This window comes from Neomonachus schauinslandi, chromosome 11, assembly GCF_002201575.2.
Source record: "Neomonachus schauinslandi chromosome 11, ASM220157v2, whole genome shotgun sequence".
Classification (NCBI taxonomy): Eukaryota; Metazoa; Chordata; class Mammalia; order Carnivora; family Phocidae; genus Neomonachus; species Neomonachus schauinslandi.
Genome location: NC_058413.1, coordinates 66422271 through 66442651, shown reverse-complemented (window position 1 = coordinate 66442651; position 20381 = coordinate 66422271). Strand labels below are relative to the sequence as shown.

General features: G+C 35.1%; 1 protein-coding gene across 2 annotated transcripts in view; it reads right to left on the bottom strand.

The window, feature by feature from the left end:
- Window positions 1–20381, bottom strand: part of TMEM135 (transmembrane protein 135) — a 285580-nt gene that overhangs the window by 218520 nt on the left and 46679 nt on the right. For both annotated transcript variants that reach the window (XM_044919211.1, XM_044919212.1), the window contains exon 4: window positions 13034–13067. In XM_044919211.1, coding sequence (XP_044775146.1) covers window positions 13034–13067 — 34 coding nt within the window. The remainder of the gene's footprint in view (window positions 1–13033; window positions 13068–20381) is intronic.

The window sequence follows — 20381 nt, the reverse complement described above, 5'->3', positions numbered from 1 at the left end:
GTCTCAAATAAATAAATAAAATCTTTAAAAAAAAAAAATAATAAAAAATAAAAAATAAAATAAAATAAAATAAATAAGTCACAGGGATGAAAAAAATAGCATACGGAATACAGTCAGTAACACTGTAATGTACTTATCATGGTTGAATATTTCGTAATTTATATAATGCTGAATTACTATGTAGTATAGATGAAATTAATTTAGTATCATATGTCAACTATACTTCAACTAAAAAAAAAATTTAAATATGCTGGCCTCATTGAATGATTATCACTTCTCTTCAACTCTCTGATATAGTTTGAGTAGAACTGGTATTATTTCTTCTTTAAATATTTTAGTACACCTCACCAGCAAAGCTATCGAGGTCAGTATTTTCTTTGGGAAAAGATTTTTAACTACAAATCCAATTTCTTTAATAAATACAGGATGATCATATTATCTATTTCTTCTCGAGTGAATTCTGGTGGTTTGTATCTTTCAAGAAATGAAACCATTTCATCTAAGTTGTCAAATATATGGACTTAACCTTGTTGAAAATATCAATGATTATTGTACTTATAATACCTGTATATTGTATATTGATATCACTTCTCTCATTCCTGATATTAGTAATTCGTATCTTCTATCTTCTTTTTCTGATCAGTCTGGCCAGAGATCTATCAATTTTATTCATTTTCTCAAAGAACTAGCTTTGGGTATATTTTTTTTCTTTGGTTTTCATAGTTCTCTTCACTTATTTCCAAAAAACTAATATTTATTTCCTTACTTCTGTTTTCTTTGGGTTTAACTGCTCTTCTTTTTCTAGTTTCTTAAAGTAGAAACTGAAGTCATTGATTCAAGACTTTTCTTCTTTTTCTAAACAGACATTTAGTGCTATAAATCCCCTCTAAATAGGCAGTAAATATATACCACAAAGTTTGATATGTTATGTTTGCTTTTTTGTTCAGATCAAAACACTTTCTAGTTTCTCTTCTGTTATCTTCTGAAGTACATTTCTTTCCAAATATTTGTGGATTTTCTAGTATCTTTTACTCGTTTCAAATTTAATTACACTGTGGCCCAACAACAAATTGTATAACTTGAATCTTTTGAAACTTATTTTGTAGTCCAGAATATGGTCAATCTTAATAGCACTTGAAAATAATGTACATTCTGTTGTTGGATAGAGAATTCTAAAAATATCAACTATATATCAAGTTAGTTAATAGTGTTATTTAACACTTCTATAAGCTTAATGATTTTCTTTTGACCATGCATATCAATTATTAAGAGAAGAATGTTGTTGGGCGCTTGGGTGGCTCAGTTGGTTAAGCGACTGCCTTCGGCTCAGGTCATGATCCTGGAGTCCCGGGATCGAGTCCCGCGTCGGGCTCCCTGCTCAGAGGGGAGTCTGCCTCTCTCTCTCACCCTCCCCCCCCTCATGCTCTCTATCTCATTCTCTCTCTCAAATAAATAAATAAAATCTTAAAAAAAAAGAGAGAAGAATGTTGTAGGCTCCAAGTATAGTTGTGAATCTGTGTATTTCTCATTGCAGTTCTGTCAGTTTTTGCTTTATTTATTTTGAAGCTTTCTTATTAGGGGCATAAACATTTAGGATTATTATATCCCAAATAGCATAAAACCTTACATCACACTTTAATTCTTTCCTCTTGAACTTTTTACTACTGTTGCTATACTTTACTTTTACATATGCTATAATCCTCACAAACTACATTGCTATTATTTTTACAATTATAATTTTAAAGAGATATATGTATAAGAAAATTATTTTTTATATTTACCTACCTATGTAGTTACCATTTCCAGTGATCTTCATTTCTTTGTGTAGACCTAGATTTCCAACTGTTACCATTTTCCTGAATACTTCTTGACAACCTTCAACATTTCCTCTACTACAGGTCTGCTGAAGATGATTCCTTCAGGTCTGTATGTCTGAAAAAGTCTTTATCTTTGTTTTTTAAAAATATTTTTCTAGGGGTGCCTGGGTGGCTCAGTCAGTTAAGCCCTCTGATGGCTGATTTTGGCTCAGGTCATGATCTCAGGGTCCTGAGATAGAGCCCCACACTCAGCACGGAATCTGCTTGTCCCTCTCCCTCTGCTCCTTCCCCTGCTCGCTCTCTCTTTCTCTCAAATAAATAAATAAATAAATAATAAATAAAATCTTCAAAAATATTTTTCTAGGTATACAACTCTAGGTTGACAGCTCCTTTTCTTCAGTTCTTTAAAGATGTTGCTTAACTGTCTTCTGATCTGTATTATTCCCAGTGAGAGATTTGCTGTCATCATCTGTGTTCTTCAGTATAAAATGTTTCTCTTTTCTTTGGATGCTTTCAAGATTTTTTCTTTATCACTGGGTTAAATGACTAAAATATGGTTAGTTTCCTTCCTGTGGCCAGGGTGCTTGAGGTTCATTAAGCTTCTTGGATATGATGGTTTAGTTTTCATCAAGTTTGAGACATTTTCATTCATTATTTCTCCAAATGCTTTTACTGACCCTCCCCCCACAGAGACTTCTGTATGCATATCAGGCCAATTCAAGTTGTCCTATTAGATCACTAATACTCTGTTCATATTTTTTATTTTCTCTTGGTGTTTCATTCTGGATAATTTCTATTGCTATGGCTTCAGGTTCACTAATCTTTTCTACAAGGTCTGACATGCCATTAATCCTACCCTGTGTATTTTTCATCTCAGATGTTACAGCTTTCATCTCTAGAAGTTTAATTTGGATCTTTTTTTATACCTTCCATATCTGCTTAACATGTTCAGTATTTCTCCTAGCTTCTTGAGTATTTGGAATACAATAATAACTACTGGGGACAACTGGGTGGCTCAGTCAGTTAAGCGGCTGCCTTCAGCTCAGGTCATGATCCCAGCGTCCTGGGATTGAGCCCCACATCAGGCTCTTTGCTCAGCAGAGAGCCTGCTCCTCCCTCTCCCTCTGCCTGCCTGCCGCTCCCCCTGCTTGTGCTCTCTATCTCTCTCTCTCTGTGTCGAATAAATAAATAAATAAATCTTAAAAAAAAAAATAACTACTGTTTTGATGTCTTTGTCTACTAATTCTATCATAGGTATCACTTCTGAGTTGGTTTCATATGATTGATTTCTCTCATCATTATTGGCCATTTCCCTAATTCTTTTCATGCCTGGTAATTTTTCATTGTATGCCAGACACTGTGATTTTACCTTATTGACTGTTGTATATTTTTGTTTTCCCATAATTTTCTTTAGATTTATTTTGGGATGCAGTCATTTAGAAACAGGTCCTTTCATGTTTTGCTGTTTTGTTGTTGTGGTGGTGGTGGTGGTGGTGATTTTAGTTGGGCCCAGAGCAGTATTTAGTCTAGGGCTAATTTTGCCCCATTCTGAGGTGAAATCCTTTTAATGCTTCTAATGACTTATAATGCTTCTAATTTTTCACAATGCCTTGCAAATTATGAAAATTTCCACTCTTAATGGTGGAAACAGTAATCATTCCTGCATGAGCTCAGAGGATTTTTCTTCCCCTCTAATGAGTTTGGCTGGTTCTTTCCCCAACCTCAGTAGATTCCTCACATGAATGCACCAATCAGAACTAACTCACTATTTGCTGGGATCCTCTGCACATCTCTGGAGCTCTCTACCTTTCTCCTCTCCTACCTGCAAAACTCTGTCTCCTTGGACTCCTGGCTATATCTTGTCAACTCTGGGACACAGTCAGGCTCTGCTTCAGTTTTACATCCCTTCTCCATGGCCTAGAAATGCTCTCCAGGTATTAAGCCAAAGCAATTACAGGGCTCATCTTGCTAGTTTCCAATCTTTCAGGGATCATTATTCTTCACTACTTAATGTACAATGTATTGAAAACCATTATTTCTTTTATTTTGTCAGGATTTTTTTTGTTGTTTCAGGAAGAAGGGTAAATCTATTCCCTGTTACTCCAATTTAGCCTGCATCAGAAGTCATCTTTTATTTTAAACATAGTAAACATATAAGTTTTATAACATTTTCAGATAATCCCAATATACACAGTCTCTGCTGGTCTGTTTTGTTGCTTATTGTTTCTGCCAGGTCTTGATCTTGGTGCCTTGTTTTCTTAAGTGCTTGATTATTTCTGACTACCAAAAAAAAAATATGAAGAAGGACTTCTGCTTCTAGGAAGATCCGGTATGCACCTTTTCCTTATTCCTCCCACTAATTACAACTAAAAACACTGGACATTAGATATAAAACAAACATTAAAGACTGAAAATTGAAAAGAGAGCAGACCGTCTACAAATCTTACAATCCAAAGAATGACATGGTGGTGAGTAGCCTTATATATCTCAGTCTTAGAGCTGAAGAAGACTGGCAAACTGGAAATGGTAATAAGCACAGACATAAATCTACTCTATCTTGCTAAAGGACCAAGATAAAGGCAGTCTATCAAAACACAAACTTTTGGACAATAACCAACCTACTCCAGCCAAACACGACAAAAACAAAAACAAAACAAAAAAAACGCACAAAAAAACAAAAACACAAAAAAAAGGAAACAAAAAACAACCCAGTGGCCCAACCCCCACCAGCAATGACCAAATGACCACCCTCACAAAGCTATAACAGGGTACCCTAACACCCCCAATAAGGAAGAGTCAGAGAATACCAATGCCAAGTACAGTCAGAGAATACCAAATACCAAGACTTTCATCCCCACTGGCTAATAACTAGGCTTCTGCTTCCCTACCCCCACCTCGGGGTGTCAGCAGAGACCATGCCCACCCAGTAGTAAAAAGGAGCTACAGCCCCCTTCAGGGGTCAATGAAAGCCAAATGCTTATTATATGGGTTGTTTTTGTAACTTGTATTTTCCTTTCTTATATACTCCTTTCCTTTGTCTCTTTTATTTATATTCTTTCGTAAAATTCTGCTTCACATCTTCTTTTAGATTTACTTATTTTTATTAGTTGTCCTTTGCATTTGTCTCTTGCAATTTTCTAATATATATTTTATATTATCTTTCTCAAGCAAACAGAAAACAAAGTTCTATGAAGACTAGTTATGATGATAAGCTATACCCAGAGAGAAATTACACTTTTCTCCTTTGGTCTAACTGACCTTGTAGTAGTACTCCAAGTTATTTATAGCAGAGTCCCTAATAGTTTCAAAGTTCAACGTCCAACTCTAAAATCCCTAAGATGATTAAACAAATTATTTAAATAGAAACACAAGACAAGGAAGCACAAGACAAAACTCTCTCCTACCTCCAAATGAACTACTAGAATAATGGTATTTCTCACATTCTAAGACATTCTATCCTTTTACCAGAAAGTACATGATCTAAAAATCCATCTTCTCCAATTTTATCTATGCACACCCAGAAAAATTCACAAAACAGTCATGTACAAAGATGTTCATCACCACACTGTGATGTTGAGAAGTTGTAAGCAATTTGGATATCCACTGCTGGAAGAATGAACAAGTAAAATGTAGTGTCTGAAATATTGTAAAATTAGATAGTGATGATAGATGCTCAATTTTGTGAATATACAAAAACCACTGGATTAATTTAAAGGGGTAAATTTTATGGTATATGATTTACATCTTTAAAAAAACCATTATAGGGCGCCTGGGTGGCTCAGTCGTTAAGCGTCTGCCTTCGGCTCAGGTCATGATCCTGGGGTCCCGGGATCGAGTCCCACATTGGGCTCCCTGCTTAGCGGGAGGCCTGCTTCTCCCTCTCCCACTCCCCCTGCTTGTGTTCCTGCTCGCGCTGTCTCTCTCTGTCAGATAAATAAAATCTTTAAAAAAAAAAAAAAAAAGATAAAAAAACCATTATAGAACATATACAGGGGATGAATATTCTGGCACACCATGCAGCAAGTCAAAAGCAATGCATTGGAAGTACATAACACAACACACATAGGTACTGAAAATATGGGGCGCCTGGGTGGCTCACTTGATTAAGCAGCGGCCTTCGGCTCAGGTCATGGTCTGAAGGTCTGGGATCCAGCCCCACAACAGGCTCCCTGCTCAGCGAGGAGTCTGCCTCTTCCTCTCCCTTTGCCCCTCCCCGTGCTTGTGCTCACTCGCCACTCACTCTCTCTCAAATAAAATCTTTAAAAAAAGAAAAGAAAGAAAATATGGTATCAATTCAAAGTAAATACCATATCTTGAAAATATAGTTTTAAGGAAGAAACAGAAAACCTGAACAGACCCATAACCAACAAGGAAATTGAAGCAGTAATCAAAAACCTCTCAACAAACAAGAGTCCAGAGCCAGATGGCTTCCCAGGGGAACTCTACCAATAATTAAAGAAGAACTAATACCTATCCTTCTGAGGCTATTTCAAAAAATAGAAATGGAAGGAAAACTTCCAAACTCGATCTATGAAGCCAGCATTACCTTGATCCCAAAACCAGACAAAGAACCCACCAAAAAAGGAGAATTACAGACCAACATCCTTGATGAACATGGATGCCAAAACTCTCACCAAGATACTAGCCAATAGGATCCAACAGTAGATTAAAAGGATTATTCACCACGACCAAGTGGAATTTATTCCCGGGTTGTAAGGGTGGTTCAACATCTGCAAATCAATCAACGTGATACATCACGTTAACAAAAAAAAGGAGAAGAACCATATAAACCTCTTAATTGATGCAGAAAAAGCATATGACAAAATAATAACATACTCAATAATAAATAAAAATAAAAATAAAAATAAAATACTCCATTAATCCTTTCTTGATTAAAACTCTCCACAGTATAGGGATAGAGGGAACATACCTCAATATCATAAAAGCCATAAACAAAAAGCCCACAGCAAATATCATTCTCAATGGGGAAAAACTGAGAGCTCTCCTCCTAAGGTCAGGAATACGGCAGGGATGTCCACTCTTACCACTCTCACCACTATGTTGTTCAACATAGTACTAGAAGTCCTAGCCTCAGCATTCAGACAACAAAAAGAAATAAAAGGCATTCAAACTGGCAAAGAAGAAGTCAAACTCTCACTCTTCGCAGACGACATGATACTCTACATGGAAAACCCATAAGACTCCACACCAAAATTGTTAGAACTCATACAGGAAGGAATACAAAGGAATGTACTAGTTCAGGAACTCAGCTGAGGACAGATCCAATTATTCCTCTGTTTATTTCCTGTGGGAAAACAAGGTCATTTGGTTGGCTTAAAGGACTTGGGTCTTAAGGCTAATGGAAGGAGGGAAATAAGAACAGATATAAAGATCGTTCTCTCTCATCTTTGCCATTTTAAATAGTGTTTGCTCCCAATCTACATTCATTCAATAATTATTTATTGAGCATATACTATATGCTAAGCACTATTTGCAGATACTAGAGATATGTCAGTGAACAAGCAAGAGTCCTCGCCCTTAAGCAGCTTATACACAGTGAGGGGAAAAAAGATAACAAACAAAACAATTTCAGTACTTATAAATGCCACGAAAAAAAAAGGATTACAAGTTACGGAGTAGAGAAGTGAGGGCAAGTTGTTTAACTATGATAGTAAGAAAGGGCTTTCTCAGCAGGTGACAATGGGTCAACTATATAAGGAGGAGATGTTAGCCAAGAAATTTAGGGAAATAGATTTCCAAACAAAAAGAAAAGCAAATGCTAAGGCTAGAAAAGAACAAGCTTCAAGTGTTCAAGAGACAGAAAGAAAGCCAGTGTAAAGAACGAGAAGAAAAAGTAGAAGTCAGAGCCTTGTAAGCCACAGTAAGGCATTTGAATTTTATTTGGTGTATAGTGGGAAGGGAAGGTTCTTCTGAGTTTTAAGCAGAAGAACAACATGCTGTAATCTGTATTTCCGATGACTCTGACTTCCACATATGGAAGAGAGACTACAGGAAGACAAGAGTAGAAAGATGCAAACCAGTGAGGCTATTAAGGTAGCTCAGGAAAGAGATGTTAGGGCTTGTACTACGGTTATAACCGTGGAGATGGCGGGTCACTTTAAGATCCAGAATATATTTTAGAAGTAGAATAAGATGTCCTACTGGATTGAACTAAGAGTATAAAGAGAAGAAGAGTGAGAACTCTAAGTTTCTGGCCTGAGCAACTGGATGAATGGTTGATGTCATATGCTGCAGAGGGAAGGCTTAGGGGAGCAATTTGAGAAAGGGTGTTTATAATTGTTTTTTGTAATACTTTCAGTTTCTTTTTTTAATAGTATTTTTTAAAATTATGTTATGTTAATCACCATACATTACATCATCAGTTTTTGATGTAGTGTTCCATGATTCATTGTTTGCCTATAACACCCAGTGCTCCATGCAGTACGTGCCTTCTTTAATACCCATCACCAGGCTAATTCATCCCCCACCCCCCTCCCCTCTAGAACCCTCAATTTGTCTCTCAGAGTCCATAGTCTCTCATGGTTCATCTCCCTCTCCGGTTTCCCCCCCTTCATTTTCCCCTTCCTGCTATCTTCTTCTTTTTTTTTTTTAACATATAATGTATTATTTGTTTCAGAGGTACAGGTCTGTGATTCAATAGTCTTACACAATTCAGTTTCTTTCTTTCAAGTTCATGTGTCAAATTTCTCCAACTAGTTTACAATCCATTTTGTATTTCTTTTGTATCCTCATATGCCTAGCACAGTACTGATATATAATAAATAGGTGCTAAATCTACTTAAATTGAAGTGGCCTTACAAGAAAACATATGAATCAACATTTTCAAACCTTGTTTGAAAAATCAAATATAGATGTTTTAATCACAGACACTGCATATTTAAAATTAAAACACAAATGCCAGAAGCAGGCCTACTAAATATATACCTACAATTTTAAAACGCATGCATTGTTGAATGCTTGACCGCATAAATTAAATTGCAGAGAAAAGTTTTCAAAAGGACCTATATAGGAAGATTTTTAAATGTCATAAATTATAATTAAACTAAACATAAATGACCTACACCTAACATCACATTTTAAATAACTGTTAGCAGTATACAATGAATTTTGAAAGACTAGGACCCTGTCATTGTCACAACCAACATAATAAAGGGAAATTATATCAATGCAAACTTTTATGTGTTCTCTTTTAAATAATCCTGTGGCAAAGCTGAATCTAAGCATCTGGTGTTCTTATAGGTAACTGGTTCTAGTATATTAGCCCCAAGAAAACATTTCCATCATTTTAGAGCCATATCTTGGGCAGAAGCCAGAGAAAATATTTAATTCTTTATTTTATACCTTGTCTATACATTTCATATATTTTGCCTGTCAACAACTAGTTCTCTATCAATTCTAAAAAGCTAAAAAACTATACTATTTTTAAATTGTACACTTTTCCTTCCAAAATTGCTAACAAACACATAACAAAAAAACACTCCCAGACGGGTAGTAATTCAATTGCCTTAAGTTTGTAATTATTAAAACTGCTAGTTAATCTTTAAGGCTATAAACTAATGATCTAATAACTGAGACTTGCCAGGGCTTACTGACAGATTTCATGGGTAATAAGTGTAACTATAAGGGAGACCAGAAAAGATCTTTTAATAATTACAAAAGCACGAATAGAAATGCCTTTATTTAGACTATCTGGCTCTTCACCTGTTCCCTACAACACTAACACAAACACAACTAGCAAAATGTATACTCAAAATTGCATAGTAAAAACACTATACTGTTTTCTGTTTTGAGACAACTATCAATACAAAAAAACAGAAATGAGGTTTATTTCCACTAGTTTACATATTTCTCTCGCAGTAAAGTAGAAGGTCCCCCAGAAGCAGAAACTATATGACCTTGTTTATTTTAATGACTCCAATTTCACTTACAGTGTCTAACACAGTAGATGCTCAATGGTTCTTATCCCTTTTTGGTTCATAAACCTTGACCCCAGCTTGGCAATCCCTGGAAAGGCAAGAATTTTGTCCTGTGGTCACCAATGACATATCTCCAACATGGAGCTGCCTCTAAGTCCCCTCCTTTCTTCAAGGTTCAAGTCCCATGTAATTCATAAAACTTTCTGATTGCTCCTACCCAAAGCTAACTTCCTTTTCTAAAGTTCGAAAGACTATATTTCACATTTGACATGAATGCACTATCTTGGACTATTAATTACCTATTCATTTTAAATCCAGATATAGGTATACCTGTACTCTCAACTAAATTAATTTTGAGGACAGAATAATGGCTTATATTTGTGTCCCAATACCTAAGCAAAGTGCTGTGCATGCAATAAGTATTTACTAATAAAAATAAAGACAAAGATAATAAAGATAATATGAAGCCAGTTCTGCATATTCTTCTATCTTGTACTCTTTCAAAGGCATGCCAATGCCTTTGAAATTTTCTGGTTAAAATGACTAAGGACCAATAACTATCACAGCCAAAAATAACAAGATGATATTATTACTAACCAAACAGTTATTATTTCATTGTCCCCAACATTTTGAGGGGGGCTGTGCATTTATGTGTATGTATGAAACCAACCCACTGTCATGAAGATATAACAAGAAGTGGAAAGGTAGGCGTACACCCTCCAAAAAATGATTATTTAATATCATGAGCAATAAAAACTATACAGCACAGTAACAAAAGATGTCACAAAATAATATGTCCCCAATATTTTAAAAAGGGTATATAATATGTAATGTGAATGTGCATCTCTGTTTGTGTATTTATGTACGTACACTGGAGGAGAAGGAAGGGAATAAAAAACATTAAAATGGTAGTAATTACTACATGGTAAAATTACGGATGGTTTTTACTTTCTTTTTTTATGCTCTTCTGTACTTTCCAAATCAGAAATACATACATAAATACAATAAATAATTTTAAAATAAAAGCTCCTATCATTTAGAAATATTGTTGTTGATATTATAAGCCAACAACTTTAACTTAGTCTAATAACCAGTACAATCAAGTTCTAGAACAAAGTTATTTCTTAAAGCTGAATTCGGTCTCTGAAAATATTTAAATCTTTACCTACTCTGCACCAACTACTCTCTTACTAAAGAAATAGTTTTATAGTAATAGAATAAACAAAAGGCCCTATTTAGATTAAGAAAATTAAGCTTATTAGGTTATCATTGATATACCAAGAATATATTATGTATAAGTTCACTTTCCTTTAAACATAGTGAAAATCTATGTTTAAAAGGCCTTTGATCTCATTAAAATTTTGTGGTTAATGATTAAAATATCCTTAATAAAGGATCAAAATTAAGTTTTGTTTCTTCTCATAAAAGAAAGGTTCTCTCTCTTGACTACAGTAAATATCAACATCAATATAATTTTGATACTACTATAGTTTTGTAAGCTATTACTACAGGGGAAACGGAGTGTATATGAGATCTCTTTATTATTTCTTACAGCTGCATATGAATCTATGTATGATTCCTTCAATAAAAGGCTTATTCTTAAAAAATACAATATATTAAGGGCAATCTCCAACATTGATTATATCAAACAAAGTCAAAGATCATCTCTCCAGGAATTAACAACCTAAACCAGGCAAGACACACAAAAAAAGTTTGTGAAACTTTACTTAGAATTTAAAGTTAAGTATATAAATACAGATAGTATTTGTGTATTAAAGTACATACCATGTGGTAATATAGAAAAGCATGTTCATGGTTAAAGAAAAAAAAACACATTAAAACTCAAATCCATTCTAGTATTATGCAGAAATATTTTTAAGTATCTTGAAAAAGAAGAGCAGCACCCACAATAGTTTGGTGTCAATATTATGGTTCTCACAGCATGCTATTATTTATATTCCAGTCCTTTTCAAACATTATTATTTCTACTGTGACTTCTTCACTAGGCAGCAAACTCCATAAATATAAGAACTATCTCCATCCTGTCTATCAGCAGACAGGACAGTAATGGACATATGGTAAGTGCAGAGCAAAAATTTAATATTTTATACCTGAAACGAGCTTCTAAATAGAACTCTGAACTATATTCCCTTGTTAGAGAATTCAAGAACCTCTCCTCAGATAATTTTTTATTAGTTGAATTTTTCAATGTTGCCTATTAATTCTATCAAACAACTTTAAAAATTTTTCATGTAAATACATTTTTTAAAGATTTTATTTAGTTATTTGACAGAGAGAGAGATAACGAGAGCAGGAACACAAGCAGGGGGAGCGGGAGAGGAAGCAGCAGGCTTCCTGCCAAGCATGGAGCCCAATGCGGGGTTTGATCCCAGGACCCTGGGATCATGCCCTGAGCTGAAGGCAGACGCTTAACGACTGAGCCACCCAGGAGCCCCTGTAAATACATTTTTAAATAATGAACTTGGCGGGCGCCTGGGTGGCTCAGTTGGTTGAGCGACTGCCTTCGGCTCAGGTCATGATCCCGGAGTCCCGGGATCGAGTCCCGCATCGGGCTACCTGCTCGGCGGGGAGTCTGCTTCTCCCTCTCCCGCTCCCCCCTCTTGTGCTCTTTGTCTCTCTCACTCTCTCTCTCAAATAAATAAATAAAATCTTTAAAAAAAAAATAATGAACTTGGCAATGAAAATTATATAATCTTGATTATATATTTACCATAAAGAATATCAGACTAGACAACACTGATTTCATTCCTATAAACTTCGAAATTTAGAAGACCAGATAATTATGTTATTAAATATACTCAGTGTTTGGAGATAGGACCAATGTTGTTCTAAGGTCCAAGAATAATGACATCATAAAAGCTCATCCTTAAATCATTTTCCCAAAAGAAATGGCAAGAGAAGCAGAGTATGAAATGAAATTGAGGATATGGAGAAAGAGATACATAGAGATATATATCCTATCAAAGATGAAGATCTACGCTTAAAGAAAAAAACAGTCATGAAGGGCACAGGCAGGTAATCACTTACTCCTGAAATAAATGGAAATAAGTCATATATGATAGGAATAAACCAGACGGCATCAAGGCTCTTTTAAACATTTAAGACTATCCTTCAAAACAGAGACAGAAGATCTTCTGAAATTTCAGTGGCTTTCCTTTCCTTTTTTTTTTTTTTTTAAGGGAACTCCATTTAAAAAAGAACGATAAAAAAGCACATGGGAAAACTTCAAAAGAAACAACAAGAAAAGGAAATACTTACCAAGTTGGCCATATAAATTGTGAGCAGCCCTCTCCTGCAAATAATTTTAAAAAGAGATAGAGTGAGATTAAGCATCAATTTGACTTAATAATCACTTCATTATTTTTTTAGAAATCAAAACGATTATCAGGAGGAGTTGAGAAAAAGGGCAGATTATACTGAAGTAAGTTTTCAGTACCCTAACAATTGGATCTAAATAGATTCTAAAAGTCATTCTGTTCAGTAGTCATTAAACATTCTATTTAGTGGTCATTAATGGAAATTATTTAAAATTACTCTTGCCTTGTAATTGTTAACTAGATTTACTGTAGTGATCATTTCACAATATATACCATTACTGAATGATTATGTTGTACACTTGAAACTAATATAATGTTATGTGTCAATTATATCTTTATTTTAAAAATTACTATTTCATTATCATTATGTATTAATAGGAAAAACAGTATCATTTGCCATTAGTCTACATTTATGCTAGAGAATTCTAAATTTAATAAAGAACCTAAAGAACTCATCTTGCCAAAATGTCAAGGTCAAGGCCAAAACAATGCACATTTATTGCAAAAAAAAAAAAAATCAGGTATTCTATTTATTTTACACACAATGCAACTGTTTATTAGATGTCCTTACAAATCATATTAAATCACCTTGTTTTTAACTTCGTTAAGTGAGAAGTTAGGCACTAAGTGAACTTTCTAATGCCAAAAGACAAATTAATGTTCGATTAACATTCACTTTACAGAGACTGCATATTTATCAAACTAATGAAAATTAAGGTAGAAACTCAAAGGATAATTTTATGCCCTTAATCACTTCATTTAACTTATACTGCATGTAAAACCATGAATGAAGTACATCCTATTCTTTAGGAAAGAGGTCTTTAATGTTTTAAGAGTTTAAGGCAGTGTTAAAATAACTTTAAAAAAACTTTGACGGGGCGCCTGGGTGGCTCAGTCAGTTAAGCGTCTGCCTTCGGCTCAGGTCATGATCCTGGAGTCCCAGGATCGAGCCCCATGTCTGGCTCCCTGCTCAGTGGGGAGTCTGCTTCTCCCTTGCCCTCTGCCCCTCCCCCTGCTCCTTCTCTCTCTGTTTCTCTCTCACTCATGCTCTCAAATAAATGAAAATTATAAAAACGTATTTGGAGTTTCAATTTCGAACATTTCTAGTACTTAAAAAAAAACTTTGTAAATAAAAAAGTGCCAATATCAAATCATTTTCACTTAAATTTCATGCCATGTCTTCATATTAACATTTTCAATGAAATCTTGAAGTCAGATCCAGTCATATATATAATCTGGATTATTCACTACTTAAAATGGCTTAATAAGATTTCTAATATCACTAAGCCACATGGAGGCAGTATAATTTAACTGAACAACTGAAATTTGAATATCAGGGTTTCATTTAACTTTAATTCTCTGGTACTCTGTAATTTAATTTTGTCATTAAAATGAGGGTCGCCTGGGTGGCTCAGTAGGTTAAGCATCTGCCTTTGGCTCAGGTCATGATCCCAGGATCCTGGGATCAAGCCCTGCATCAGGCTCCTTGCTCAGCAAGGAGCCTACGTCTCCCTCTGCCTGTCGCTTCCCCTGCTGTGCTCTATCTTTCTCTCTGTGTGAAATAAATAAAATCTTAAAAAAAAATAAAAATAAAATGAGGAACAAGACTAGTTACCTAACTTACATTTTTAAACATAAAAACTATTTAAGGAAAAAAACATACATTTATCACCAACATATAAACATAATGTTGGACCTACTCTGGTTAAAAGGGGGAAGGAGATCTAGACAAACCCAGGGAACCAAACCCTGCAGGCAATGACCCTGCTCAGCAGGTCCTAACACACCTCAGCAAGACAACAGAATTCTAATGCTCCTCTAAAAAATAATTCAAAAATCACTGATAAGATGACCTTTTAGCTTTCTTGTCTATGATTTGTACAAATGAATTAAAACTGTTCTTATTAATCTTTACCGATCTTATCAGTTCCTACCAAATTCTAAACCAAAGATATTCTACTAGTACTTATTTTAAGTAAATTATATGAAGAAAAATTAGGGTAACATCAACATCCAAGAGTCACACACACACAGAAAACTTAAATCCTTCTCAAGTGATACCTATTCTTACCAAAAGCTGGTTACATATGAAGAAAAAATAGGGGCGCCTGGGTGGCTCAGTCATTAAGCGTCTGCCTTCGGCTCAGGTCATGATCCCAGGGTCCTGGGATTGAGCCCCACATCGGGCTCCCTGCTCCGCGGGGAAGCCTGCTTCTCCCTCTCCTACTCCCCCTGCTTGTGTTCCCTCTCTCACTATGTCTCTCTCTGTCAAATAAATAAATAAAATCTTTAAAAAAAAAAAAGAAAAAAACAATACACTTAATCACAAAACCAAAACAAAAGTCTCTGCAATTTCAGTGGTAGTGCCTGATTATACATTTCCTTATGAAATGAACTAATGTATTTGTTCCACTAATTTATTTCCATTCTAAAATTCAACAAATTTTCTACCTGATAATATAACTGTTTATCTTTAACTACCAGGCAACGATTATCTTGTTTACCTTCACGTTTTCACACACCTGCTATAGTACCTGTCATCTAATAGGCCTTAAACAAATGGTTATGGAATTCCCAGACAAAGTGTTACTAGGAACCCAGCCCTATAAAAAGGAACAGACTAGAGACATATAATATGTTATAGAAATATAATCACAAAAGATAGCCATTAAACAGGAGGGAAAATTAGTGATATCAATTTATTAGCAAGCAAAGATGTGATCAGATTATTTTACATTTGCATAAAATTTAATAATCTACAAAGTATAATCAATACTTGAAATCAGATTTTATCCTCTTAATAGTGTTATTAAGTATAATGTAGATACTTTATCCTTATTCTACGGAAAACCGAGAAATCAGAAAAGTTAAGTGATTTCCTTACAAATACAAAAGTAGCAAAGACAAGTTGGAATTAGGAGTCAGTTCCATGTTCTTTTTTTTTTTTTTAAAGATTTTATTTATTTATTTGACAGAAAGAGACAGTGAGAGAGGGAACACAAGCAGGGGGAGTGGGAGAGGGAGAAGCAGGCTTCCCGCTGAGCAGGGAGCCTGATACGGGGCTCCATCCCAGGACCCTGGTATCATGACCTGAGCTGAAGGCAGATGCTTAACGACTGAGCCACCCAGTTTCATGTTCTTTCCAAAGCACTGCTTCAATGGCAGATAATCTGTCCCTTACTAACTTACCTTTATATTCTGCAATGACTTGTTTAATACAATATCCTAACAGGCTTCTGTGCTTTGAGAATGAGTAAAGCCCTGACACACTCTTACTACTGGGAAAAAGCAGAGGATGTATTGTTATTGAATTACATCCTATCCTGGTCTTGAGTTTCAATTTATTGTTTTAAATAATGAAGAAGAGCACCTCCTTCCCAGCTTTATCTGAATTCCAACCCAGAACTAATAGCCTCAAGAATGAAAAAACAGTATCTGTAGAGGGCATAATGTGCTGTATTATATAGCAGACTCTTCTTGGCAGGTTTCCCTGGTGTGCTGTCTTCAACCTCAGCTCCAGTGTCAATTTGGTAAGTGTAGAATATCAGAATATTGATTTATTTTATCACTTCTCCAGGGATGTTCTGTATCACAAGACACTGGTAAGTCAATTAAATGCCATTTTATTATTTACCACTTGACTATCTCTAGCTGAGGACAAACAGGTCACTCCCTTCTTAGTTGAGTAAATTCTCTGCGGAAACCAAGTTACCTATTAAAATACTACTACAACAGTGATGGGGAAGGAGGTGCCAATAAGAACAAAAGGTGGCCTAGGCCTAACTAGGAAGGGCTAGGGCCAAGAAGAACAATAGCGTTTTAAATTTCACAGAAGACTGTGATTCCCATTCTTTTGGGAATCACTGGATAGAGAGATAGGTGAAGCTCAGTGAACCACAAATAAACTTTTTTTTTTTTTTGATACGGGAAGGGGTGAAGCTCTTCAACTTGTATGCAAAATTTAAGGGGCTGTGCACAGCAAGGGGTACTACCTAAAAAGGTATTAAGAACCACTGTTTAAGAACTCTGTGTAATAAGAGTATCATTATTCCCACAGGAAAATGCTAAAATAATTATATTTTCTTAACACCTCAGTAGATTAAAAGGTATCCTTATACTCTGCTGAAATTCTAAATTTTATTATCTTCTAACAACATTATCGTATCTAATTAGATGGACAATAATGTTTCTTTTCTTTTTCTAGAAACCTTAATGTATATATTCTTTGGCTAACCTTCTGAAACTTTGAATGACACTATATGTAACACATTTCATAACTAAGGTTATTAGGGAGTATAGCAGGCATGGTATAACTTCTAAATTCTAAATGTTTATATATTCTTTCTCCTTCTCTCTCTCTCCCTCTCTCTCTATATATGTTTTGTGTTCTACAAAAAAGCAGAAATTACAGATTAAAGAAAAACAAAGTGGAAGGTCCTAACAATTGTAATGGCTTACTAAGAGATACTACTTAATCATCTCAGAAAGTCTATCAAGACAGAATAAATTTTCATCTCCCAGAATGTTTTAGAACAGTAAAAAAAAATAGTGCCTTAAATAAGGTACAGGAACAGATAAAATAAGAGCAAGAGTTCATGATCATATACGGTTATATACAGCAGATAAAAGAGAGTAAACTTTTCAGAAGACAACAAGGTAATTTAAATTTTCTTCCTGTGAAGATAACATGACACTGAAACATGAATATGTCAAGAATTTATAAGCCAAATTCATGGTATTTTATTCACATATTATAGAGTTCATTTATTCTGGTCATATCTGCCTAGGAGTTTCATAACTACAACAGTATAATTTAACAATTCAAACCCTGAGTATGCTTAGAATAAGTATGCAATTTTGGTATTTTAATCCATGCCCATGTTTGAGCACCCCACAGTTTTAACTTATCTAAACTAATACTAAATATCAAAGCAAATTCCACAGCAATTCTACAAAACAAAATCCATCAAAACAACTTTCTGAACCACAAACAAAGCACTTCCTAGAAAAAGAAAGAGAAGACTAGTTCTTAACAGCCCACCTAGGGATAAACTAGATGTTACCAATGCTTACTGCTGAGTTACTATGATCACAGTTCTTTGTGGCACAAATTTTTTAAGCAACCCTGGAAACAACTTCAAAGTCTTCTCAGAATCCCACAGTGATACGATTAAGATTTAAGTAAATTGCCCTCTTACAAGGTGTCAGGAACTAGCTGGCAAAGCATGCCTAATTCTGTAAAGGGAAGGAGGGAGACTGGGAAAGATGGATGGATGGATGGATGGATGGATTGGAGAGAGGGAGGAAAAAAGTAGGAAGGAAAGAAAGTTAAACCGTATAGATGAAGACATACTTATGAAGATAGATATATCTTTACTTATGTATCTGTACATATGCACATTATATATATGTGTTTGTGTTCATAACTACACTGTATGTTCTTACCTCATTAAATGCTTTGGAAAAACTGGTTACACAATTGAGTACAAAATATATAATCTCTGAGTAAAAATTTCATTATTAAATTAAGTTTTAAAGATTTAAAAATTAGAACTACCACTACTTGCTAATTTGGGAAAAAAAACACTGCTAACCTTCCATATTTTGTATCTTCCACTCTATTACTGATTTTTTTTTTTAATATTTTATTTATTTTTTGACAGAGAGAGAGGCAGCGACAGAGGGAACACAAGCAGGGGGAGTGGGAGAGGGAGAAGCAGGCTTCCCGCTGAACAGGGAGCCCGATGCGGGGTTCGATCTCAGGTCCCAGGATCATGACCTGAGCCGAAGGCAGACGCTTAACGACTGAGCCACCCAGGTGCCCCTCTATTACTGATTTTATTAAAAAGTATTACCTGTACACATATCACAATGGACAACTTAAATGTTGCTGTTTCCCACTTTCTACCCTCAGAATTCTTCTTATTCTGGGTTTTTACATTACAATCTTCTCACATAGCCTCAATGACCACCTTTAAGAAGAAAACTTCCAATCTTACTTTTATGACTATCACACTTCTCCTGAATCTAGACTCATACTTCAAGCGGCCTACTGGCTGTCTCCACCAACATATCATTGATTTTCTTCATGAATTAAAGGCATAATTATATAGTCCTTTTCCTTAAAGTAAAAACTATAATATTAAAAAAACTTCACTTTGGGGCTAGATGTGATATATATAACTTCAACCTCTGTAAGGTATATATAATCTAGTAAGGGATCTTGATATTTAATGGAATCTTAATAAAAATTTGTGGTAAGTAAAAAATACTTTTTCGAAGCAAACAATTAACTTTTACATAATTTCAGAAAAACATAGACCACACTTGGTATTATTTTTAAATAAGATACATTATAAAGCAATTTGTAAAAAGATAAGGCAAAAAGATTTGCTTTCCTATGTTTTAAAGTTAACTCCAAATTTTGTTTTTAATCTCCTTTTTAAAAAAAAAAAGCCACTACCTTCTAGACAATACTAAAAGACTAAAATTTAAAGTTTTTATTAGATCCCAAACCAGGATTTGTGCTTGCTATACATAACACACATAAATCCCCTCACCCAAAAAAAAGTACTAGCAAGGTATTTCCAGGATTAACTGCATCACCTAATAAACAACAGAACTCAATCAACACATATTACCAAGGGTTCGACTACTTAACAATCACATCAAGGTAAGGATCAATTTTTCTTCAGCAACCATGTGATAATCTTTATTAAAAAGCTACATTTAAAATTTTGATTAGGTTACAATACATTAACAAAAGAAAGAACAAGAATCATATGATCCTCTCAATAGATGCAGAAAAAGCATTTGACAAAGTACAGCATCCTTTCTTTTTTTTTTTTTTTTTTTTAAAGATTTTATTTATTCATTTGACAGAGAGAAACATAGCGAGAGCAGGAACACAAGCAGGGGGAGCGGGAGAGGGAGAAGCAGGCTTCCCGCAGAGCAGGGAGCCCGATGCGGGACTCGATCCCAGGACCCTGGGATCATGACCTGAGCCGAAGGCAGACGCTTAACGACTGAGCCACCCAGGCGCCCCTACAGCATCCTTTCTTGATCAAAACTCTTCAGAGTATAGGGATAGAGGGTACATACCTCAATATCATAAAAGCCATCTATGAAAAACCCACAGCCAATATCATTCTCAATGGGGAAAAACTGAGAGCTTTCCCCTAAGGTCAGGAATGCGCAGGGATGTCCACTATCACCACTGCTATTCAACAAGTATTGGAAGTCCTAGCCACAGCAATCAGACAACAAAAAGAAATCAAAGGCATCCAAAT